Here is a 26,515-nt window from a genome sequence, read left to right as displayed (position 1 = left end):
AACTTTAAACTTTGTTTCATTCTGGTGGTGTAATATTAATGTGCTTTAGGCTTTGGAAAGTAAAAGGCTCAGCAACTGTTGGTGAAACTTCTTTTGCAGTGTAAAACTCTTCAACTGGCAGTTTTAAGTATTGTGTATGCAGATGTCTGATACATACTTGAGATGTTTGTTTGAAACTACTGGAAAATTATATCTGTGGTTTAATTTCCATGTTGACTGAGCTTCAATACTTGTTCTTCAGTTTCCTCGGGAGAAACAAGAACTTTTTCAGCCAGTCACTATGCCTCTCACTTAAACACAAGATTTGGAGAGTGATGGCAGGTACAGTTTTCTTGGAATAGTGTAGGTCTGGAGGCTCTGCCTGCTCATCTGAGTGGCTGGATGCCTCAAGAGCATGAGCTCATCCAGTGGTCTCTTGGGGTCACCCTCCCATTCCTCCAGGATGGGCATGTTGTCACTTTCTGAGCTTCTGCCCACTTTGCCAGCACTGAATTGGTCGTTTGCATCCCCATTATAATGCTTTGTGCTGTGACACAAACAGTGTCCTGCCCATTGTCTCTCTGATTATTTCATAACCAATTTTCCAGAAAAATGCAGAAAATGCTTGACTTGTTGAAGAAATATTTCACTGTAAAAATCTTCATTGCTTTGAGTCAACCTAGTATTTCAGTGTTGGGTATTGTCATGAAAGTGGAATATTTAAATTCACCTAATCTAGTCATACAATTTTCATCTGTTGTCACTGTTTCCATAGTAACTTGTCTGCTTTCAGTTTTTTCCCTTCAGGCAATATGATTTCATGTGTGTATATATAAAGTTATGTATTAAAAAGTTAAATGACACTTGCTTTATGGTATTTCCTACATTTCAGTAGTGAAGAACTAACTTTAAAGTTAGAAGGCAAGAAAGAACTGGTTACTTGGTAATTGGCTAAAATATTCCATGTTTCCATCAAGCCTGAAAGTAGAGTTAGTGAGCTTGATATTTTGCTGAAGCCAATGTACTGAAAAGGAAAGCTGTTCTCGTCAAATGAGACAATCTGGGTACAATACAGAGCTGAGTAACATTGAGTTTAAAGAAAGAATAATTAAAAAATGTTGATGAGTCTGTTTTCTCTATATGTATTATTGGAAAGGAGACCTGGAAGAAAAATAGTGTAAAGTGTATCTTGCTACACATAGAACATATAGCATAAGCATTGCAATTGACTAAGTCAAACAGAGCTTCTTTCTTTGTGTACAGTCTGGAGTATGAAACTTTTTTAAGTTGCTTCTTTCTTTTTGTACAATCTGGAGTATGAAACTTTTTTGATATTTTGGTGTTATTCAAAGTAATGTGGATACTGGCCAGGGTATTCAGGTTTGAGGGTTTTGGTGTTTTACCATTTAGTAATTCTTGAAATTTTGAACAATGAGGACAGGAGCTATTACTACAAGGGAAATTGTTTCAGATGATACAAAATATCAAAGTATTAGAGCATATGTAATTTTTAAAAGCCTTCTTAGGTACAGTAGTGATACATATTAGTTGCAGATCAATGTGTAGTTTGAGTCCCTTGTCTCAGAGCCAGGATTGCACGCACTGAGTAAAGGAATACATGGAAGGAGCTTTCAATGCATGCTTATGTCTGCAGATGCTCAGCTATTCTTTCTGCCTTTTATACTCTCTGGAATAAGAGCCCAACACTGAGATTTTGGAAATAAAGTCGTTGGGAAATGTAGAAGGCTACATCATTTGCTCACTCACAGCTTGAGTTGTTCTTGAGATCCAAGTTAAATGCAATGCTAGGCTGATAGGCAACTGTAGTTGCTACAACAGGGCATTGTAGTGGGTAATGGGAGTACTGCACTGGACCTGGGATGTGAAAATAATTTTCTAAGAAGTAGTGACTGTATAAATGCTGCCAAAGGGCAGTATGGAAATGAGGGGAGAGGAAGAATGTTGTTACAACACTTAATGGTTAAAAAAAACCCCAAACCTTTTTTTTTCCTTGATTGCTTTCTGCTTCATAGGCCCTCAATGTTTATTTTTTCTTGTATTTTCAGCTTACAACTGGAAATACAGAACAGGCATGTGTAGTAGCGTGTTTCCCATGCTCAAGGGAGCCAAGGTAGAGGGACGGAACAGCACACTGCCTTGGTCTTTGTCTTGCAGAGCTACTTGCACCTCTTTGAGTAATGTCAATTAATAGATAACACTTCTCCAAAAAGTTGTAGTACAGCTTTTGGAATGTATGAATACGGTACCAATACTGCCTCAGTACTCAAAGAGGCTTGCAAGTGATCTGTTGACATCTCCCACTTTTCCTCTGCATTGAAGGTAATTCTCTTAAATCATGAAGTTCATCAGCTCTTGGTCATGAAGAGCATACCTATAAAATGGTATACAAGAAAAATTAAGCAGCTTGATCTTCCTGCAGGCCACATCAGTTACAAACTGGTGATAATTAATCAGTTTTTCTTTCAAAATTTGATCTTCTTAGACTTTTTTTTTTTTTTTTTCAGAGCCACATGCAATATTTCATCAAATTTATTCATGGTATGTAGGCATGAAGTGGCAGGAACTGCAAGTAGTAGATGAAACAGCAGTTCTTGAAGTGCAGTATTCTGTTATGGTGGAACAAAAGAAAGAATGAATGTAAGAAAGATCATTACAAAACCAGACTTTCTGGTCTCCAGGCAGAAATCTGTCTTAGTATAATTTGGAATGTAAAAATTCTTAACTTTTTGTTGCAGTGCTTGCCTGTCACAAGATGAACTACCTGTTATAACAGGACTGTATTATGAGATAGCTGAGATGCTTTAAAATCAGCTCCTCTACAAATAGGCAAACTTTTATATTATATTTTCATTTAATTATTTTCATTACACTAATAATGAGCTATGTTGTCTGGCAGAGTAAACCTTTGTGTACTTATTTTCCTCACAAATAGCTCCTACTTGAAAGTAAAATCTTAAAATTGTTAATCTCTGTTCTGGGATTTGAAGCCTGATGAAAGCACCAGGTAGCTCAACACCAGCCCAGCAAAGTATGCCCTTAGAAAGGGCAAACAACTGGGAATGCACTCACCTTAGCAGAAAGGTGTTGTATCTGACTCTTTTGTTCAGTGCTCTAATAGCACCTCCCTTGGATTTTTTTGGTACTCATGTCAGGACAAGTGACAATTTCCGAGGTGTGCTTTATCAGATTATCTCATGTCACCAGGTCCTTTCGAGTCTGGTCTTCTGTATTTCAGTGTCTCTAATTGTCTTTGCAGTTAGTTTTTCTACCCTGGTTCATGCATCATATTTGGTATCCTGGCCCGTATCAGGAACAATGTGGCCAGTAGGACAAGGGAGGTTGTTATTCCCCTGTACACAGCACTGGTCAGGCCACACCTTGAGTCCTGTGTCCAGTTCTGGGCTCCTCAATTCAAGAGAGATGTTGAGATACTGGAACGTGTCCAGAGAAGGGCGAGAAAGCTGGTGAGAGGCCTGGAACACAAACCCTGTGAGGAGAGGTTGAGAAAGCTGGGGGTGTTTTGCCTGGAGGAGTCTCAGGGGTGATCTCATTGCTGTCAACAACTACCTGAAAGGAGGCTTTGACCAGGTGGGAATTGGTCTCTTCTGCCAGGCAACCAGCAACAGAACAAGGGGACACAGCCTCAAGTTGAGCCAGGGCAGATATTGGCTTGATATTAGGAAGTTCTTGCCATAGGGAGTGATTTGCCATTGGAATGGGCTGCCCAGGGAGATGGTGGAGTTGCTGTCCCTGGAGGTGTTCAAGAAAAGCCTGGCTGAGACGCTTAGTGGCACAGTCTAGTTGATTGGCTAGGGCTGGGTGCTAGGTTGGACTGGGTGATGCTTGCGGTCTCTTCAAGAATCAATCTGGTTGATTCTATGACCGATTCTGTGTCAGCTTGTTCTCAGATGGGAACAGCTCAACTGTATTTGACTTTGTCCTTGGAATTTCTTGTATGTATATTAAAACTATTTTATATATTTATGTAGAATATTTGCAGAAACAGGAAAAGCCACTTTTTAAACAATCTATTATGTCAGTGTAATTAGTGCAAGGCATTCCTGTGCTATCAATCATTAGTGGATTTTTACCCTTTGAGTAAGCATGATGTGTAGATGAAGTTTGAGAGAGGAGGTAGAAGCAGCCAGAGAAGCTTCTGTATCTGGTCAGCTGTCTGCTCAAACACTTCAATTTTGGCTGAAATTCTGCAATCAATTCTTCAGTGTGAAAGGACAACATAGACTGGCTATTTCACAAAATGATGTCAGCTACTGAGTACCGAAACTGTTCTACAAAGTTTGCTTGAAGTGTTGGATTTGTCAAAGGCTTGTTGACACACCTAATTTGAACGACTGGAGTGAAGTACATCTCTGTGGCTGTGTTCCTTTTGATTAAAACTGTGTGTACAGGCAGTGTGATGAAACAGAGCTCTAACCCAGGTCTATTTAATTGCAACACTGACAGTATGTCAACAGGCTATGTTAATATTACCTTTAAGGTCTTTGGAAATCAGCCGTCACTCAGTTATCTTGTATGTAGTACCAGAGTTACAACTGACTTGAGGCAGGGCTTTCTGTCAATGGTTATCCCATGTTCATCTTACTCTTGCATTATACAAAGAATAACAGTTATGTTCAGTGTACATACTGAAGTGAACTAAATCAGCTGTGTTCAGACTCCTTCAAGATGTCTTTTTATTAACTAAAACTCTGTTTCCAGCCTAGTATGTAATTTATAATATAAATTCGTAGAATGGTTTGGATTGGAATGGAGCTTAAAAATCATTTTGTTCCAACCCCCTGTCATGGGTAGGGACACTTTCCGCTAGATCAGATTGCTCAAGGCCTCATCAAACTGGCCTTGAACACCTCAGAGGAGGGAGCATTGATAAACCTCCTGGGCAGCATGTTCCAATGTCTCACCACCTTAACTGTAAAGAACTTATTCATAATATCTAAATCTACCCTCCTCAAACTTAAATCTACTAATAACAAATTTTAAGGCAAAGTTGGATTAGTATGTTAGCACACCTTGAGTATTTCTTAAATATGTTTAATTATGATAAACTCATTACAAGTATACCAAAGAGATCCTCCTTTAATATGGTTGTGCTTAAGACATTTCAGTTTCATGGCTATATTTTGGCTGTTCTCGGTTTGTATGTGATTTTATTTGGATGTAGGTGTGCGTTTGTTTTTCTGTTCTCTGTATTATGTAGACATGTTCAGGTTGGTTGTCATATATTTTTCATGCAGCTCTTGAATTTTCAAGTTTTTTTTTTTTATTTTTGACTTGCCAAATTGTATTTTTAATCCAAATGTGTCTTTGTGGGTGCCTTAAGCGAATGTTATTGTAAATGCAGTGATATTACAGTATCAATGTCAAACAACTGGAATTTCAGGTTTTCTTGGCAGAGAATAATAATAATAATAATGCTAAATGTCGTTTTCATTCTGAAAATGTTTAGTTTTTATCTGTGTGTTTATGTATAGAATTAAAATCAAGCAGCTTTCAGGCATTACTCTTTCAAGCATATTTGTGAGTAACACCAAACACTGTGCATTGACTTAAGCTGATTGTTTTGTGTTTTTTTTTTACAGCATTTTGTCTTTCAAGTCTCAGGATCCAATCTCAATCAACAGTGACTGTGGCAGCAGAATTACCTTTAGTTTATTAAGCTATGCACTTCATTTCTTGAATTGATGTCAGATAAGACTTTTTCCAAGGCCATACAACTACAAATAATTTTGAGTTTACAATATATTAACATTTGCACTTGTGTTTCTCTTTCTTTAAGACAAGAACTTCTGAAGTGGAATGGATGGGGATATAACGACTCCAAATTCATCTTCAATAAGAAAGGTCAAGCAGAATTCACAGGAAAAAGGTAAGCTGAACAATTATTTAATTGAAGTATCTTACTTAGTGAGTGGCTTGGGGTTTTGTTGTTGTTGTTGGTTTTTTTTTTTTAGAGTTTAAAAACTACACTCTTCCAAAGAAGGCAGAAGCAGAATGGGTCATTGGTTATTCTGTATTTAAGAGGTTTATTTAAGTCTACACAATAAAATAATGTGCAGCAACATAGACTGACTTATTGGAAGATTTATTGGAAGTATTGTGAAGATAAATTAATGTGAGTCTTCTCAGACTTGATATACTCTGTATAATAAACTTTCCTTGGAGGATGGGATCGAACTGAGAATCTGCACCATTTTTAGGTAGTTTGCTGCATGTCATTATACTTTTGAGAATCTCTTGACCATCAACAGTTTGCTTTATTAAACCTTCGATTTGTGTTATAGGTTTCTCCAACTGTTGTGCATGGAGCTGCTTTGTCCTCTGAGCTTAAAAAAATCCCACTACTCTTCATGTATATATTCTGTAGAGGCAACACTTTTTATTTATTGCCTTCTGGCCCTTTGTACAGCAAGGTTGTTTTTCTGAGAAATGTGTGTGTACATGTATATAATTTTATATTTTTTAGGAACCTGCATTAAAATTAAGTTTACTTGAGAATTTTTTAACTTTCATCCAGTGGGTTTTAAGCCTCTCACTTGACACATTGTTGTTTTTTTTCCCTGCCTCAGTGGGAAGTAGTAGTGCAGTCTTTTTCCTGGTTTAAAAAACACCCTTTTTGCAAGAGTAAAGAAAAATAATAAGTTTTTTGAAAGTACTGCCATTCAGAAAAATGCCTTCCTGGTCTTGAGCTGGTGTAAACTAGTTTCAAAAAAACTAACTGGGATGTTGATCACTTCCATTCTTAATTTTCAAACCCTGACAAAAATGTGAAGCTTTGTCTTAGGCACTTAAGTTCACTGTATAACATTTAGGGATCTCTCACCTTTTACCAGAATTCTGACTTGTCACTTTGTCACTCATTCTCTTCCATACAATATTTTTAGTTTATCTAGGCTAGATTATGGTGCACAGAAAATCAATGCAATGTGGTAAAAGGTCTGGACTTTGGTTGAGTTTTTTTTGTTGTTTTGTTTTTAATCAGGAGAAAGCACTGAGGCCGATGTTTGACTAAGTACCAGCTGCTGTTCTAGAATAAGTGAAGAGAATTTTCCCCCCATTTGCATTCTCTCTGATACACAATGTTAGAAATGCCTTCTTGGGCCTCATCGGTGTAGTTTCTCTACAGTATGTCACGGTGACAAGAAGGAGAGTGTTTGAAATGAAAATAGGAAAATAAACATCTGCATAGATGTTGTAGATGTCTTGTCCTTTCTCTATTCACTTACAAAGCTGTCAAGTCTGTGCATGCAGTCTGCCTCTCCAGTGTCTCATGACAGCAAGTTCCAGGTTGCTGTTGCATAAAGTACTTTGCATTAAATCAAGTATCCTTTACTGTGTTGCAGGATTAGGTGAGTGATAGCTCTTCAGCCTACATACTACTATATTGGTTATGCAAGGCTCAGTTGTATCCTGTCTTCCACTTTTTCTCCATGCTGAGGAGTCCTGGACACTTTAGTCTCTGTGAGGCCATTTGGTTTTTACAGTTTCTGTTCTCTGAACTGTCCTTAGCTCCTCTACATGCCTTTGGACAAAAAATGTGTGCAACACTCAGTGTGGACACACCAGGGTTCTATAGAGCAGCAAAGAGATGAACTGTCATCTTTCTTTTACTTGTGTGGTTAATCTATAGCGCTGTTGACTGCTGGTGTGTGTCAGTGAAGATGTCATGATTTTTCCTGTGCTGACTACCATTCTGAAAAATCTGCAGAGAATGCACCTACAAGTGGAGTGTCTGTCTCCCCAGAAGAGCTTATTATTATTCAGCTGGTTGATGACTACAGTGACGAATCCAGATTGCTCATGAGGACATTATGTAAAACTGATCCCTGTATCTGTGCAGCAAGTTACGTGCCTGAATCTGTCATGGACAGTGATCAATAAACCCTGGATTTGCTTCTTATCTTAACCTTCAGCCTGTAGAAGAACCTTTCTTTCCAGTACTGTTGCAGTGTACTTTCTTATACAGCCAATAGAGTGAACACCTGTGAAAGTATAAAGGAGGAATTTAATACTCATTTTATCCCCTTTATTCCCTTTCTGGTTTTACTCTCTGATAGAACCTCTAAGGTTAATGAAACCAGATATCTCTGTGTGGAAATTTTGTTGTCTTTACCTATAAACCATGTTTTTCTGTGGGTCAAATGGACAGTAGACTCAACATCTCACCAGGGTTAGATGATGCTTGCTGGTCTGTTTTTTTGGGGATAGGAGTGGGGAGTGGAGGTCTTCTGCAGAGGCTTTTTGTGCCATCAGCATACAAAGTTTGCTTCCTGAGCAACTGTAGGTTGCACTCTATGCAGCAGACTCACTAACTCCCTCTGTGATGTGACTTCTGCGTGGGTCTTGACTTAAAAGTTGTTGGTTTTCTGAGACCTGTTTTTTATCCTTTTGAATAAGTGATTAAGGTTAACCTTGCTTCCAAGCTCACTATAATAATAGGCTGGAAATGCAAAACAAAAAAATCTGTAGAAGAAAACACACAAACCTGATTGTCTCTGTACCTTTGTTGCAAACCTGTGTTGTAAATGCATTAAACTTTCATTGCTTATAGCAGTTTCCTCTTCACAGAATTCTCTTAGCTGTTTAGTATGGATATGATGAAACACTAGCAGCTGTTGCAGGAGAAATGGGTGAATACTATCTTCCAAGCTGGAGAATCTAGCTTGCAGCCTTTTATCTGTAGGAGCAGAATGGAGTTTTTACCCAATAGTAAAACTGGGAGGTAGATGAGATGAGGAAACAAAAAGAAATTAATCTCTCTGTGCAATAGGTGACTTAGTTGTAAGCCTGGTTGCAACAACTGAAGAACTGTGTCATAATAGGATTAATAGTGATTGAATAATCTTAAAAGGAGGAGCCATTGGGCCTCATTGAGTGACCCAGGTGCAAAGTGTAGTAAGAACTCTCTGCTGCTGATAGCTCTTATACAAGAGGGAGGTATTTTTTCTCTTCTTGGAGAATTCTTGTGCATACATAAATGTACACAAAATGTGTAATATATAGAATTAATAGCTGTAGTTTCTATCTAAGTGTATCCCCAGCATTATTTGTTTTCTCGTGTGGTACACATGCCCACAGACAGCTCCTTTGTCTCTTGTCTGTAGGTTTTCCTTTGTCATATGGCTAAGCTTTTGGCAAAAAGTTTGTGATAGAAATGATTTCCTGTAGCTTGATGGATTCTGATGATGTGACAGGAACCTTCAACACAGGTTTTCTTGAAAACATGGAAGGTGTACTACTAATCTGAGTTTATTTATATGAGGCTGTTGTGTGCATTGCAGCATGTCCATACAATGTGTCCTCTACCTGTAACTGGCATGTGAACTGTGATACTGCTTTCTGCAGTAAAAGGGAGAGACTCTTCTTAAAAGTAAAGGTTGGGGAGAGTGTGGGATATTTGAAAAGCTTTATGATCCCAAAGATCATGAAGTAATACCTAAAATGTCAACAATTTATTTGATTTCGTGAAGTACAAAACATTTTTAAATACAATGAAATGTGCAGTTGCATGAAAACCAAAATGTTCAAAGTCTGTGCAGGCTTGTAGGTAAACAATTTTATTTAAGACTCTTATGCATATGTAGAATCCAAAGAAGTGTACCTGACATACATTTTTAATTTAAAATGACTCGATGTAATATTGACTTTTCAGGTACAGATTAGGTGGCATGGTATTACCAACTTTTAAGGAATGGATAGAAAAAACCTTTGGAGCAAGTCTGGAGCACAAAACTACCTCTAGAGTAAGTAAAGAGCTTAACCAGTTCTTCAAACATTAGTCTTGGTGATAATCAAGATCACACTGTTAATGATGATTCAGCTGTTATCCTGAAGGTCACATTGCACATACTTGATTTAAATATAGTGTGTTAATACCTCAAGAGTTTTTGAAAAACTTATTTGATGTAGAACTACTATGTGAAATCTTCAGTGACTTAGAATGAATTCTGGTTATAGGCTAATTGGTAGGACTTTTATTGGAATTAAATTTTCCTATACAGGGAGATTTTTATTGCTGTTTGTGGGTTGCATGTGAAGATTGTAGAAACTTATCTTAAGAGGGAGTTGTTTATGCAACTTTGATGTTGTTCACGATAACGAAGGAGAGACAGTGAAGTTAAATTATGCTGTACTTTCACTGTCAAAGTTTGTATTTGACAGTTGTTTTTTAACATATCTGGGTGCTGAACATTGGTTACCAGAATACTCGAGATTGAACTGAATTCTTTCAGAAAAACTATGTGTTTGGTATGTTCAGGGTTTTGCAGAGCATGCATATACTGTGTTTTTAAAAAGGTTAAATCCTATTAAAATTCAGGAGACTTGACTCCCTTCTAAGAATTGTTCCTTTGAGGCTGCAGATTCTTGACTGGCTACAGCTGCCTAAGTAGTGTTGGAAGCAGGCTGCGCTTGTGCCTGTGACAGTAGCAACACTGCTGTGGAAAACAGATTTGCCCTCTGCTTGCAGTTTGCATTTTCTCTGAGGCTGGTGATCTTGTAGGGCCTGAAAACTTCAGTCCTTATTAATCAAGACATTATTTCATCTGCTATTACTTGCAGGATCTCCATCTGCCAATGTATTTTGAAAATATTAATCCTGAAGTGTTTTCTTTTGATCAGGATTGGTTTTAACTGGCAGCTACTTTACCGTGCTGTGACCAGAGGTCCTCAGAGCTATTTCCTTTCTATATGTAGAGGAGATATAGAATGAAGCATAGTGTGCGGGTAAGAGCAGATTTTTGAATAGTATTTAGATTCCATGGCATCTCCTGCAAATCAGCTCTTCAGGAGTTTTACCAGCAACGTTGAGTGCTTTCTTACTGTATTGTGCTGCTCTGGTTCTGATGTTCTTGTTGTGATCTGAGATAGGTGGGCTACCTTGAGACAGAATAGGACTTTTTGCAGTCATAACTATTCTTAATCTCTATTGCAGATTGAAAATGAGGAAAAGAACTTCTGTATCTCTAATCAAGAATTGATACACTGTTGTGTATCAGTGTTTACCTGTTCTTATTTCTGTTATACAGAAATACTGTAACAGTGAACCTGCCTTTTTTTCTTGTATTACAGGCATCCTTAAATGTTAATGATGTACCTCCATCCATTGTAAATGAACAATTTCTTCAAGATCTTAGAGCCACTAAAATCTCATATTCACAGGATGCAGAAGATAGGGTATTCAGAGCTCATGGTAAGAGACCTTCAATTGTGTAACTCTGCTGCTTTTGATGCTTTCTTGTTTGAACTTGTTAACTTTCTGTTTGTGTTTCAGGTCACTGCCTACATGAGATATTTGTACTCAGGGAAGGAATGTTTAAGCGAATTCCTGATATAGTTGTATGGCCTGGTAAGCTTTCCTTGCCTTGTTCTCCATTCTGACCCGGGATGTCATTGTTTACTGAATGCCTGCTTTTTTGCCATGGGGAAGTCATCTCTTGGTTCACTGACTTTACTCATTTTTACAGAAACTGGAGGAGCTTTCTCATTAATAGAAATTATGGTTATTTAACATCTGGATTGCAGATTGTGCCTGTGGAATCCTATCACTTCATGAAGTCAAATTTATTAAATATAGCTGAAGTTTCTGTTGACAGGTGTATTCAATACTTAAGTAACCACTGTGCAGTTTGAACTTGGATGGTCACAAAGAACTTTCTAAACAGGACTATACATCTTGCTTTTTAGTAGAGTACAGAATGGTAGAAGGGTGTGAAATATTAAAGAACTTGGATTTGAGGCATGCCATACTTTAAAAAGGTAGAACACCTGTAACTCCTATCAAAACAGTTGACAGGGAACACTGACTTGAGGACAGAGCAGTGCAATCTGGACACAGGCTAGCACCACTAATTGATACTGATTAATGCTGTTATAGATAAAATGTAGTAGAAAATATGCTTGTTTCTATATAGTAGAGGGCTGGAAATACTTAAACTGGTATGATTTTATTTGCACACTTGTGTCTGATCACTAGAACTACTTTCATGTGGCTATTCTTCCATAGCTAATTAAAAAAATTATTTGGTCTATGTACCTGTCAGTTTCTGTTCAGCTGTGTAAACCCAGTTGTTTCCTGGCCTTTTATAACTTTTTGATAGCTGCTCTGCATTAGAAACCCAAAATTTTCTGATAAGAATTTTGTCCTAGCTCAGTTTTGCTTCCATTATTCAGAAGAAAAAAATCACATATGTGAGGCATAAAGAGGCACTATAAGATGCATCTCATTACTTGAGGAGAGATACTGCCATGACAGCAGTGGTGACCATCAACAGTGCTTGCCACAGCATTATCTTGTGCAGCTCAAGTGAAATGATGGCAAGAGCAAAATAGTCAGTTTGTAAGCCTGTTTATTCAGTCCTGCTCATTCTCTGCTGTTTGCATGAACTCATGTACGCACTGTATTTGATCTCTAGTTTTGACCCTTTGTCTGTGCACAAGCATTGCTGCTTCTCTTTGACCAGAAACAGGATGCATTCTGAAAAAGAGAATTTCACTAGCAACTGCTTTTGAAATTGAATGTCAGCCAGGAAGAAGGAGAAAAAAAAAAAGTGATGTTCAGTTCCCAGAAGAGACTTACCACTTAAAATCAATCAGACGGCCTGTTTTCAGTACAAGCTTTAAACTTGATTTGTTCTGCAAGTTACCTGGATAAATTTAGATAGCCCATCTAGCCCTGAAAATTTGCAGGAAATCTCAATACATGAGTAATGCAAGAGACTAAGGCAGTAGTTGGTTCTTTCAGTGTAGAATTCTTTGAGATCTTATCTTTACTTTAGAATTCTGATTTTTCTGAGCCTAGCTCTTGTTCAGTGCCTACCTCTTCAAAGTATCTTCCTTGCTGGTGTCAGAAAAGAAGCCGCTGTTTATTCAGACTGCAGTATTTAGTGCTAAGCACAAAGAGCAGTACTAAACACAAATCCTGTTTGGACTCTTCTAGTGTGCCATGAAGATGTAGTTAAAATTGTGGAATTAGCCTGCAAACACAATCTCTGCATAATACCATTTGGTGGTAAGTGTTACCAATTCTCAGATTTGTTTAACGTTACTAGTGAAAATGTATTCTACTTGAATTCAATTTGAGATCTTAGTAATATATTGTACCAATAATTCAGTAGTATTTTTTAGTACTATTTTAAGTGTTGTCTGAATATTTTTAAATGATCTTGAAATATTATGAATTAAGTGGCTGTTTTGTAGTATTATCGAAGCTCATAGGTCAGACACTGTAATGCAGAATTATTAGCCATAGTTCTAATATCCTTTTAGACGTTGTTCAGTTTGAAAGTTAGAGACTCCTGAGGCAAGATATTTTCAGGAAATGTTCCAGGCCTGTGTAATGTGTGTCTTTCTCAGACTAAAGAGTTTATGGGACTTTCAGGTGTATAATCATAGATACTTTTTCCTCTAACCCTGCTTGAAGTAGAGTGGTAAGCTACTTTGTTTTGAATTAGAGCTCAGGGAATACAGGATGTCACCTTTCATGAAGAGTTTAGGTAAGTTTTTTGTCAAGTACTCTTAGTTATGTGGGACAAATTTTGTGTTGTACTTGAAGCTTACAGCCCCCCTAATGTATTTAGAATTTGAGAAGATGTGTATGTCACTTGAAGACAATATCAAACTGATGGAGCAGGTTTATCCCTAAGGCAGTCACACTTGCCAGATACAGCTGGAAAGACATGTCACCTGTGGTACTAGTAAATTGACATACCTGAAAGCAAAGTTATTGACTGTTTCTTATTCACTGGCTAGGATACAGAAAAATCTTCATGTTGTTTTCCAAGTCTCTCTATATTGGACTGTGATTTAGCTTTTGGAGTTAATACTATAGGTGTTGGTATTTAAGTAAAATGCAACCTTTCTTGTCATTGGAAACAAAGGTGATAAATTTTAATGCTCTTGGAGAGCATTGTTAGTTGGTGCTGTCTCTAATGTCCATTGGTGGTTGTTCTGGTAGCCTGTGGATCTCTAGCATCCTATACTCTCTTCCTATGACTTATGTAGCCTTTGAGAAGCCAAAGGCTTCTTCAAGGCTGTTCTGTGACATCTTAGAAAGGTAGTCTAGAAAATTCTAGAGAAGTTTGACATTTGATTTTATCAATTTTTTTCCTTTTTTATTTCTTTCAGTTTATTTCTTGCTTTGGATAAGTTTTGCAGACTTACTAAGCCAGCTAGAAGCATGACTTCCATAGTGATCTCAAAAAAAAAGTATAGTAACCGTAGCTGTTAACCATATCGTGGATGGCTGTGGTATTTCTTGACATTCATTGTTAAAACGATTCTGGGCTTAGCAGAAGTTGTGAACATGGTCACAGGATTTCATGGTTTGTTATTGAGTGCTGTTAAAGCATTGTCAGCTCTAGTGCTAACTAGACTAAACTCAGTTTAGAAGGGACAGCTTTAAAAGGCTAATGTCTAGCCTCAGACAGTTAACTTGTGTGACCTATTAAATTCAGTCTTGGAAAAGAGTAAGAAAGATATGGCATGTAAAGAAAAGCTACCTGAGAATTTTATGATCACAGTGTCACTCCCATATATGCAGGAGGGACAAGTGTCTCTAGTGCCCTTGAATGTCCTGAAGAAGAAAAAAGAACCATTGTCTCACTGGATACATCACAAATGGTATGTCTCATGATTTGAATAGTTTGTTTCTTTGTCTCTGTACTTAGCACGGGTGAGAATGCACCTTGAATACTGTGTTAAGTTTCAGGCCTCTCAATACAAATGAAACATTGAGATGCTGGAGTATGTCTTGAGTCTCTTTTCCCCAGGATCAAGTGATAGAATGAGAGGAAATGGTCTCAAATTGTTCCAGGGGAGGTTTAGATTGGACATTAGGGAAAAGTTCTTTACTGAAAGAATGGTCAGGCGTTGGAAGAGGCTGCCCAGAGAAGTGGTGGATTCATCATCTTTAGAGGTGTTAAAATGTGTAAACATGGCACTGTGTAGACATGTGTAGATGGTTGGGCTTGGTGGTCTTAGAGGTCTTCTCCAATGTGAAAAAAATCTGTGATTCTGTTAAAGTACACTACAGTTAAACCTAGAATGGTGATCACTAGAGAGCAATATTTCTTTCTTTGCAAGAATGAAGTAGAAATGGAAATACTAATCCATACCATGCATGATTAAATTTGTATTCCTCCAGTTTAAGTGATATTTTGTGGATGTTAGTCCTGCACCACTTCATTTGACCCACATGTGTTTAATGAGAAAAAAAGTCACTGTTAAGCTTTTGTGTAGCATCTTTAAGTAAAAATCAGAGGAAGCCATTATTCTTCTATGTTGGAATTTCTGTCTGAGGTTAGATGAAAGGCTTGGAGGAAGTTACTTGTTTTTGCAAGTTACACTAGTTTTTCCAGACTTAAAAATACCTGAAAGATTAATTTTAATCAACCTTTAAGTTGATTTATAGATGACAGGTCACCTTAAAAAAAACCCTAGGTTGTTGTGCAGATGAGAGAATGTGAAGTTCATTGGCAGTGTAGAAATGACATTCTGTAAAATTTAGTGCTAGTTTTCATCTTTCCATTACAAAGAAACTTTATACTTTTTAAATGACAGTTTTATGACTGTGTAATAATGAGATGCTTGACATCCACTCTGTGTCTTTGCAAGGCTCTACGGCCTCTCAGCACCTGCTGAGCTTATTAACTCCTTTAGCCTTAGCAGTAAGACTGTTTTCTCCTCTTAGTGGTGCTTCAGTTAAACTTGTTTTTCTGAGCTTCTGGCTACAAAATGATCTTTTCTGCAAAGGCAGTAGTAGTCCAAGGAAACTCTTTGGGTGTCTGTACAGAGTGAAAGCCATAGTGTACAGTACTGATTCAGGCCTTCACTTGAACTCATACCCCTCAGCCTTGACTTCAGTCTGATTTGGGGATGGGAAAGGAATAGGCCTAACTGTTGTTATGCTTTTGTAGTAGCTAGATATGGAAGTATATACCAAGTCAGAAAATAAAACACTTTTGTGGGCCTTGAATGACTCTGCCAAACAATTCTTGTAATCATTAATGAGGAGTGAAAATAAGGAAATTTAAATGAAAAACGTTGCCAGGGTTTAAACCTGGGTTTCTCAGAGCAGTTAAGATGATTGGCTAAGTTGTTAGTTAAATATCTGTTAAAATTGTACATCTTTATATGTAGGAACTACACTGCATGAAAGTTGATTTACCTCTTAGGTCAGATAAGTGGTTTCAACTTAATGTCTGAAAGTAGCTGAAATAAGTGGCTTTGAGTAATTGATGACATTGAGGAGAGATAGCTGCATAGTTTTAAGTTGGAGTACAAGATGTCCATATTTCTGTCATTTGAAAAATCAAGGCAAGGGGAAGTTAGAGATGTTCTCCTTCTAGGATTTTTGTGTATGAATGTTTGAAAGTACATCAGAAGTGAACTTAATAGCGGGGAGTGAAAGCTGAAGCTTCTGTGATGTCAGCATGACAAGCAAAACAAAACCCCTATTGAAGTTTCCTTTCATGTGGATTGTCCTCGTTTGACAGTCATGCCTAGTGCACCATGTAACTTGTAGAAGTTACTACTTTTCCTATTTGTGGACTATGCTGATGGGACTGTGTGTCTCATCAGGTAAAATTACATAATATTTCAATGCACTCTAAATTTATGAAGTATGTATGTATTCTGACATTTTGTAGTATAACTTGTTTCTACCTTAATGTGTCAAAATCCAAGAGAGCTGAACTTGAATAACTGAATGTCATCTTTTAAACCTGTGGAGTATGTTTTCTTAAAGCTCTTTGTGGTGAATACTTCATGTCCAGATATTCAGATTCAGGTACCTTCAATCATGTTGTGAAAATCACTGTATTGTTTAACCTATGTAAGAACTTTGACTTCATTCTTTATGGCTTTTCTTCATCCTTTTTGTAAATGTTCCTAGTATAAATTAACTGATAAATATGTTACTCTGTTGTAATGGTGATGTCATTAATTATGGATGGTAAACTGCATGACCAAACATGTTGATCCTATAGCATTAGGGAAGAAAATAAAAAATCTTTAATCTTTAACGCTGATTCTTACCTTTAATTGGCTTTTTTGACAGAATCGTATCCTCTGGATAGATGAGAAAAACTTAACAGCTTGTGTGGAAGCTGGCATTGTTGGACAAGATCTGGAAAAACAGGTATTTTTAACTTGCCAAGTGTTTAGTATTTCTCCATGTTTTTCTTAGAATTCAGTGATTTAACCAAGACATGAAGAACTTCTAACTTGATTCTTATGTTTTCAGTGTGGGAAGCATTATGTGCATGGCTATGAAGTATATTGCATTGAATACTGTATTTGATTACTTGACATTGTGTTTTTTAAATTTCTGTAGCCATAAAATGTAATTACTGTAATAAGTTGACAGTTCATAGGATGTAACGCTATGCTTTCTGCGCCACAGCTTACATGCACCCTTGTGGTTGCAACATGAGACAATTAGTGCCAATTACCAGGAGAAGTTCAGAATGCCATTTTGTGATGCCTATTTTAGTCATTTTGGCTAAATGTAGTTCCTCAAAGGTTAACATGCAGTTGCAGTTCCTTTAGGCCAGTTGCTGGAGAGCAGCAGCAAAGATGGATAATTGCCCCAGCCAAGAGTTCAGTGAAAGACTAAATTTTCTAAATGGCTTTTAATTGCTGTTTATCAAATTATATGCAGCATGCCTCTCACGATCTTTCTCAGCGCTCTTCTATAATGAAGCAAGTTAGGGATGTTTGTTACTAGTTTTGATGTGCAGTTCTGCCTATTAAAAAATACTAGGTCTTGATTTAATAGCTAAATGTTGTCTGAACTTACTGTGTGCAGTGATTTGAAGAGTTATTTGAAAGCTTTTTGGTCTCTTGCTTTTTAGAAAAAAACTGGTCATACATGATTGACAGACCTGTTAATAATGAAAAAGTCTTTCTTGCCTCTTATGCTCCCTTTTACCATTTGGTATGCTAACTTTTCCAGTTCTGTTTCTTTTGAGTTTGGAATTAAAATCCAAAGAGAGCATTGTCTGCATTTAAATGACCTTTTTCTGGGATAGTAGTGTGATATTTTACAACTATTTGTCCTTTAAATGCCACTACTTGGCCTTTAAGGGATGATAGTCCCTCGCTGCTTATGGCTTTTATGAGCTGAAATACTATTGTTGCAGTTATTCTTTTTGAATACTTTTGATCAAAAAAGTTTTTCAATCAAGTTTTTGCTTATGGAAGAGTACTGCTTGATAATTTATTCAATATTAAATCAAACTAGTACAGAGATTTTAGTCTGGAGTGATTCTGAGCAAATTCTTCAGTGTGCAAAGAACACAAAATCAGAGCATCTATTTAAACTGTGCTTATGCATATTAAAAAAACTACTATTACATACACTGGAAGTCCAGTATTATCTGCAGACTGAATGTGATTAAAACTAGGATTCAAAGGTGTGCTTATTTTGATCATAACTATATTTTAATATTATAGCCAATGTCAGTGCAGACTTCCACTGAAATTTGAATGCATTTGGACTGTGTGAAGGAAACTGAAAAGTTGTTTGGATTGCAGCTTGCTGGTATTAAGGAAGCTTCAGACTGGAAGCTAATCCAGTTTCTATTTCCTTAGGAGGCTATCAACGTTATCTAGGAATTATGTTGCAGTGCCTCTTCGAGATTTGATGCCTCTTACTATGTCACTCGTGTTTTGGGTGCTGAAGTTAGGCTTGGTAGGCCATCTCATGAACATCATAGCAGTAACTAAAATCAAGAACCAAATTCTGAACAAATGACAGATTTGAAAGACCTCATATGTGACAAAAGTGTTCAAAATCAGTGTATACATGGCACATTTGTATGTCTAAACTAGTGACTGGTATGGTTAAGTTACTATTTTCTGATGGATGAGAACTGCAGATAGTAGGTTCCAGAGTCACTTGTTTTTGTCAGATCAGAATGTGGAATGAAAACTAATAAGGACTAAAGGTGACAAAGGGATAATGAAGATAGAAAAGTATTTGATACTCTGTTTTTAATAAATGCTATCAGTGAGATTGTGATTTTACAGGAAAAAAAAACTAGTGATGTATTCATATTTTCTGGATGAGATGTCTTGCATCTGCGAACTACATAGCATGATTTCACCCTTGTCCTGTGAGTGCTCTTGGCACATGCTGTTCATACAACAGGATTCAAGGAGTTCAGACCAAGTACTTTGTGCACATCTATTTACAAAATTAACCATGATCTTCTGCTGTGATTGTGTTTATAAAACTTTAGAAATTGGTAAGTTTGTGAAGCAAATTTCTTGTGGTCTTGGGGAATGAGTAGGGTATAGGCTCCAACCTTTCTTTAGTGTATGTCTGGCAAGCATATACAGTCACAGGCTCCTCTGGTATGAGAGAGGACCATGAGCTACATGGATCACAGTGGACACTGCATACAAAAGACTTTGTCATTTAAGTTAGAACCACTCTGTACAACAGAACATAGTTAATGATCTACATTAAGTGGTATACTTAAATACTGATGTCCAAGTGGTTTGTTTTCATTGGTCAGTACAAATTGATCTCAAATGCACTAACACAGTTATTGCTAAATATCTTCAATGCTTCCTGTCTCACAGCTTTGTTGTGATTTTGAGGGCATCCAGTCAACCTCAGGTGCTGTGCAGATGGTAAAACAAAGCTAATACAGAAAAACAAGAAATGAGTTAATGTACTGGAATGCATGATCTGAATCACAAGTAGTTGACAGCATTTCATACAGGAAGCCCAACCAGATAGCTGTATATTAAAATACATCACTCCTTGAGAGAATTAAGTAAAGGTGATTTGGTCACATTTTCTGCAGACCTGCTGTATATCACATTAGGGACCATGTGCCTGATTTATTGGCAGTATTTATGCAAGATTGGCAGTTAGTTACTTACCATTTTTTCCCATAAGTATTTGAATTCACACCTTTGAGGTCTTAGTTTCAAAAGATGGGGGAGAAGTATTTAACTAACACAGGCTGATTTGTAGCACAGCATGTGCACAGTAGAAGCAGAATCAAATTGTTTCATTTACATATCAAAGACAAAACTTAGACACAAACTTCTTTAGCTGCCCTTGAGGAAGCTGTAGGGTCTAGTGACTGGACCATGTAGCTGTGGACACTTGTTCCTGAATAAATGGATGTGTGGTCAGAATACTTTTTGTTTAAAAAAGAAGACACTGAATACTGAACTTTGGAGTACTAAGCAAATGTGGGCTCTCTGGAATGAATTCCTTTTCCCTTTCTTTAGCTTGCGGAAAGTGGCTTCTGTACAGGCCATGAACCAGACTCCATGGAATTCAGTTCACTAGGAGGATGGGTAGCAACACGAGCATCAGGCATGAAAAAAAACATCTATGGAAACATTGAAGATCTGGTAAGTAGTTCTAATACTTTGTCTAATTATTCTGTTTGTAACATTTTATAATGGCTCACAACGACAGGGAATTGTGATGCTCTTAAGTGATACTTTTTTGGCTTCAAATCTTGACTGAAATGCTTGCTTGCTTTTAGTATTAATACTAATAATCCTTTTTACTGATCTAAAAGTCAATTTCATTTTGGTACTGACTGACTAGCTTAAGGATGTTTTTTTTACGCTAACTTTACTCTGGTGCTTTCTTCTGACTGTTTTGGGTACTCTATTAATCCAGTGCAATAATCTTGTCAAACTTTTGGGGTGATTCCAAAAAGTCCATGCTGTCTCCTACCTCTTATGTGTTCCTCAAGTTATATAGGTGGATTCTCTGACAGCAGCTAGCTCTTTCCACCTTCCTACCTCCTCCTACACTAGTAGTCTTTTTTTTCAAAGTAGTAGGCTGATATGCTTGACCATGTGGATACACAATGGTGAAGTCTAATGCCACCACATGGTCTGTAGGAACCCTCAGGAAGGAAGCAGTGGACTGGAAGTGGCAGTGTTCTATTCCTGAATCCGTTTTAAGCTTTAAAACGGTTCACCTTTGTATTAACCCAGGTAAATTTTTTTTTACAGCATACTTTTTGATTTAAAAATGTATCTTTTCTGTTACAACAGATATATTGAGAGTATTGAAGTTAAATCATCACTATTCAGATGTGGCCTTTATGCTGTAAATTTGCCGCTTTCTCTCGTAGTTTGTACAGTAATCCTTCCACATGTGTAGGTTTCTTTCCTTCATTCCTGCAGCACACTAATTTATCCCCATCACCTCAGGCTTTAAATTAGCTCATAGTTCAGACATGCTTCTTCTGTGCACAGATGTGACATATTATTATCAGTGACTGAGCTTGGCAGGAATGACACAGTTGTTTTTATCCAGTAGGATGGGCCGAACTGAAACTATTAGCACTTAGTGTCATCTGCCCCTTACTGCTTGAAGTGTTACTGAATGGTGTGTTATATAAAACTGCCTAAAATCCATTTACTAGGGAGTCAATAGTTCATAAAATGCATATAATGGAATTCTTGAACAACTCTGAGCAGGATGAAAATTTTACAGCCATTAGATGAAATTCAGTAGTTCTGCTTCATTTTAAAGACTTGATTTCAGGAGAAAACAAAGAAACAATAAACAAAAAAAGCCACACACAAAATAACCCAGCAGACAACAAATGAAACAAAACAAGACACCAACCAAATTAAAGAAACTTCACCCTTCCTTGGTATAGAAGTGAATAAAGGATTTAAAAAACATATAGGGGCTCCATATTGCATATTCATGAATAAAACTGGACGCAGTAGTACTGGAAAATACTTCAAGAAAACAAGCTTGTAGCCTTACATATGCATCAGTCTTATGGCAGATTTAATATTGTTAATGTATTTTGCAAAGCTTACTCCTGTCTTTCCTCCTAATAGAAATATTTCTGTAGCAACTAATGACTGAATTCTGTTAGCTTTATCAAGAAGCAGTTCTAAAGCAAAGTTTAGGTAAAATCTAAATCCTCATTTTTTCTCTGAAGTACTGTGTATATTCTTGATGAAAATCCTTATTTATGGAGTACTGTGTGCACTGAGGAACAAAACAATTCTAACTGTTATTGCCTATAAGTAGCTAGTGTCTAATTCGATTTGGCACAGAACTGGAAGCAGTCTGTGTCGGCAAACCATGCTATGTTAGACATAATTGTTGGTAACAGTCCTCAGGTTATCCTCAAAGTTCTTCAGGCTGCCTAACGAATGTGAAAAAAACTCTGCAAAGCTGAACTGTGTCAAACTGAATACACATTTTGTAGAAAATACCATACCAAGAAAACTGTGCTTAATGCTAGTATTTATAGTCGTTGCATATTGTCTAAACAGGTGATTCATATAAAAATGGTAACTCCTAGAGGAATAGTAGAAAAAAACTGTCAAGTACCTCGCATGTCAACAGGACCTGATATCCATCACTTCATTATGGGATCTGAAGGTATAAACAGCAATTTCATGTAACTGCATCTTAATTCAGCTTCTGTAGTGGCTTGAGGATTTGAGCACCTTCGGTGATCTAGCTTCAAGTGTGTATATGGGTGGTGTTGTTCAGGCATGAAATTGTTGGGCTAATAAATTGGACCTTAATTAGGCACCTAAAGCTAAGCAACTTTGAATGGTGTTTAAAACAGTTCTGTGGAGTTAGCCTCTAAGTCACGACATTTGTTACTAGACTTGTAGGCTGTGTTGTAAGAATTCACCACGTAAATAGTCAGGAATAAATCACCTACTGCTGCAATAGAATTTGTGGGACTTGTGATTTGTGTTAAGTTACCCCATCCTGGTAAATGGTTAAATTGGGTAACTTGGAAGAAGTAGGTACTTCAACACTTCACTCAGTTTTTCTCTTTTTCCTGAAGGAACTCTTGGAGTGGTTACTGAAGTTACAATAAAGATTCGTCCTGTTCCTGAATACCAGAAGTATGGCTCTGTGGTCTTCCCTAACTTTGAACGAGGGGTGGCCTGCTTAAGGGAAGTGGCAAAGCAGGTAAGGAAAAGCTGGATATTAACTTTGTTCAAGAACACAGAGTCTAGCACAAAGGCTGTGCCTAATGCTCTGCTATTTCTGGCAACTGATAACCAAGGATTTGAGACATGAACTCTTGTGTATGGTCCGTGAGGCTTTTGGAGATCATGCAGTTGAAGACTGAGCATTTTCTGAATTTGCTTGAAATTATGAGGCAATTTGTGAATGAGACTTCTGATGGCTGTTTTACAGTAGGAGTTGTTGGCATACTTCAGAGCACTCCAAATTTGGCATTCCATCTCCTTCAGTGGAGAGCTTTGTCCTCAGATTAGTTTATATCTAAAAGGGAAGTTGTAGTGTACAAGTAAAAGACAGATTAATTATTGTGGTTCTGAAGTGATGAATGAACAAAAGTCATGCTATGGAGGGATATGGCCTATGTTTAGAAAACATTCCTGAAGCACAGAGGCGTTTAGGTGGGCTGGATATTTTGAAGTGGAATTGTGCTTACACTGTAGTATTTAAGTAGACCCTTCTGAAGAGTGGTCAGATAGTTTCAGGCAGCAAAATTCAGACATGGGTATCCAAAATGTGTAACATTTTTTTCTCATGGCTATGCTTCTAAGCAAATCTTGGACTGGCTATCCTCTTTCTTAACTGTCTTATTCTGACTTTTCTTTGCACTGTGCAGTAAGTGTCAAATAGTATTTATGAATAATGGAATATACCCTCAACTGGGAAAGTAATTTCAGAAATGTTTTACTTAATGCCAAACTGAACAGAGCTCTTGCCTTTTTATTTTCCCCAGTGATTGGGCTAAATTAGTGACTTAACGTTTCAAGCCAGATGTTCAAGCTGGTATACGAGTGACGTGGCAAGTGCTGCTGACTAGCATATGCAGTTCTTCTGTCATGCTTCTAGTGCTTATTCTTCCTGTTGCAGGTATCAAAGCAGACTATTTGGGGATGCTTTATCATATGACTGATGAAAGGTCAATTTAGAAAAAAAACAGGATCTTCTTGTTATGGGCTTAGTTAGAAGGTGGGGGAAAGACACAACTGGCCACTTAATGTTGCTCCGTTTCTAAGCTTCTGTTGCGTCTACTTTTTTGCTGCTTACTTGACCTCTTTATTTCTCTCTCTTGTTGCCCCTTGCATCAATCTAACTTGTAATTACAATGATTGCTGTTTCTTGACTGTGTTGGTCTACTTAAGAGTAATGAACCTGAGTTGGTCTTACTTAAACCATTTATCCATCTTCTGTCTTCCTGCCTGGTCTTAGTTTTTCATGTTCTTTTTTCCTTTTGTGTGACAAAATACACACTAGTGATATATAATTGAGAGTGAATATGTCATATCCAAGTGCTGGAGGTGTACTTCCTGTATCCATGTGCTTAGACAAAGATTAGCCTGACATTCTGACATTGGCTGTATGTTTCAGAATGGCCAAACATGGCCATCACAGGTTACACACTGTAGGCATATGTATGACCAGAAGCTTGCTTAATTGAGGATATCTGTTCTAACTGGTTTTCAGACTTCAGTACGGTGCAGAATCTAGATTGGACCCAGATACAGATTTTAGTTGGAGTCTGAAGGCAGAGCATTAGTATCTGGCTGGAATGGAGTTACTTTTCTTCATAGCAGCCTGCTTGGTGTTATGCTTTGTACGTGTGATCAAAATGATGTTAAGGCACCAGTGTTTTAGCTGTGCTGAACCTCCTTCCAAGTATGTTGGGGGCAAACAAGAGGCAGGGACAGAGCGCAGTTGGGATGGCTGATCCAAATTGATCAAAGGAGTATTCTGTATAACATACAACATCATGATCAGAAGTGAAACTGGAGGGTTTTCCAGGGGCTAGCATTGCTTGAGGACTAGCTGGATATTTGTCAGCTGGTGGTAACTGATTACTTTTTGTGTCACTTCTGATGTTTTTGGTTTTGCTTGGGTTTTCCCCCCATTTTGGTTATCATGCTGTCTTTATCCAAACTCGTGGGTTTTCACACTTTTACCCTTCTGATTTTCACTCTGGTCCCACTGCAGGGGAGTGAGTGAACAGCTGTGTAGTACTTAGCTGCCTGCCAAGGTTAACTCATAACAATTAGGGTTTTTCAATCTATCTGTAATGTATGTGTAGCTTTGATTGCATAGCAACATAAGGTTAATACTCACATTGAGTATGGTATGTTTAGTGCATGTGGCAAGTTAGGAAAACATTCAGTACTTGAAAGACAAAAATCCTTGTACTGTTCCTGTGTTGACTTGAAGTTAAACTGAAAATGTTTAGTGTGTTGTAGCTGGGCGTACCTAATAGGTGCTGGTGTTCTGGTGAGAACAAGCTTACAGGCCTCCTTTTGGTGACGGTGCTGGCCTTAGGTCTGTGGTATCAGTGTGCCTTTCTTGTACATATTCTTACATGAAAATCAAATTGTCACAAACTTCAGCAAAACTGTGCACATAATCTTTTTTTTTTCCTTCTTTCTGCTCTTTCCTCTGACTTTGCCCCCAAGAGATGTGCTCCTGCATCAATTCGTCTTGTTGATAATGCACAGTTCCAGTTTGGTAAGTATGTAGATCATCTTGGACACCTATGTTTCCAAGGATTTGGGTTTTTAATAACTTAAAACTTAAACTGAAGCCTGTCTTTTGTGTCTGGGTAAAGAGCACTGACTATGTCAGTCAGTAAGGAGCCATGCTCTGCATAGAGATGCACAAGACTTTTGGCTGCCTTTCCACTCTTGACATGGGGTCTACTGGAGACTTTGAAATTCTGCTATTCTATTTTGCTGTAAATGAGCAGAGATTATAGTTTCATAATGTAGTACTTGAAACATTTTCCTGCTAAGAGCACCAATGAGAAACCATGTATGAAAATAAAATTGCTATAATGCAGGCACCTTACCTTCAAAGTAAGTTGATTGATTCCTTTAAATCTCATAGAAGTGTAACAAGTGGTATACAGCTTCCTGAGAAGTAGCAGACTTTTTTGGTAAATGTTCTGATGTGGCAGTGATGATTTGGACAGGAGAGAGGCAGTGACCTACTTGTTCAAAGGGTGCTGCTGTTTTAAAAAGAACCTCAGATCTAGTAAATGCCATTACTGGGCAAACTAATAGAACTGAGCTGTAGGCTTTAAGTATATGTAGTCAATGAAGCTACTACAAGGTTACTGAATACAAAGATTTTGTGAAATTTCTACTAGTTCAAATTACTAAATAAGATAATGTCATACATGTAGAGCAATCTTTTTAAGCAATTCTTAGGGAAAGCTGTCATTTTATACTGGAGGAAATTTGGCAAAAGATGTGTTCTGACACAAGGCACTCTTGAGAAGAACTGAAAATTCCACTACCCTGAAGCTAATAGTTCACAGAACTTTTGAAGGTCTTGCTGAGAGTTCAGTGTTTCGATTGTACTCAGAAGATGAAAAGACAAAGTGTGATTGACCTTGCAAAGTTCTATTTAAATACCACTTGAACTAGTCAGGATTTCTGAAGATTGTTCTGAACAGAAGGCTCAGTGATGAAGAATGACTTCAAGTGGCATTAATATGGTTATGTTGAGAAAGTTGAACTT

The 26,515-nt window shown here is 37.5% G+C and overlaps 1 protein-coding gene across 1 annotated transcript in view; it reads left to right on the top strand.

Moving 5' to 3' along the window:
• The window catches only part of AGPS (alkylglycerone phosphate synthase), a 54,357-nt gene that overhangs the window by 5,313 nt on the left and 22,529 nt on the right, over positions 1-26,515 (top strand). Inside the window, exons 2-12 of the mRNA XM_064162124.1 lie at positions 5,798-5,887; positions 9,671-9,761; positions 11,089-11,209; positions 11,291-11,365; positions 12,956-13,027; positions 14,558-14,637; positions 17,075-17,155; positions 20,269-20,394; positions 22,303-22,411; positions 22,833-22,960; positions 25,450-25,501. Of these exons, the coding sequence (XP_064018194.1) occupies positions 5,798-5,887; positions 9,671-9,761; positions 11,089-11,209; positions 11,291-11,365; positions 12,956-13,027; positions 14,558-14,637; positions 17,075-17,155; positions 20,269-20,394; positions 22,303-22,411; positions 22,833-22,960; positions 25,450-25,501 (1,025 nt within the window). The remainder of the gene's footprint in view (positions 1-5,797; positions 5,888-9,670; positions 9,762-11,088; positions 11,210-11,290; positions 11,366-12,955; positions 13,028-14,557; positions 14,638-17,074; positions 17,156-20,268; positions 20,395-22,302; positions 22,412-22,832; positions 22,961-25,449; positions 25,502-26,515) is intronic.

This window comes from Pogoniulus pusillus, chromosome 2, assembly GCF_015220805.1.
Source record: "Pogoniulus pusillus isolate bPogPus1 chromosome 2, bPogPus1.pri, whole genome shotgun sequence".
Lineage (NCBI taxonomy): Eukaryota > Metazoa > Chordata > Aves > Piciformes > Lybiidae > Pogoniulus > Pogoniulus pusillus.
This window is presented reverse-complemented; position numbering and strand designations above follow the sequence as displayed.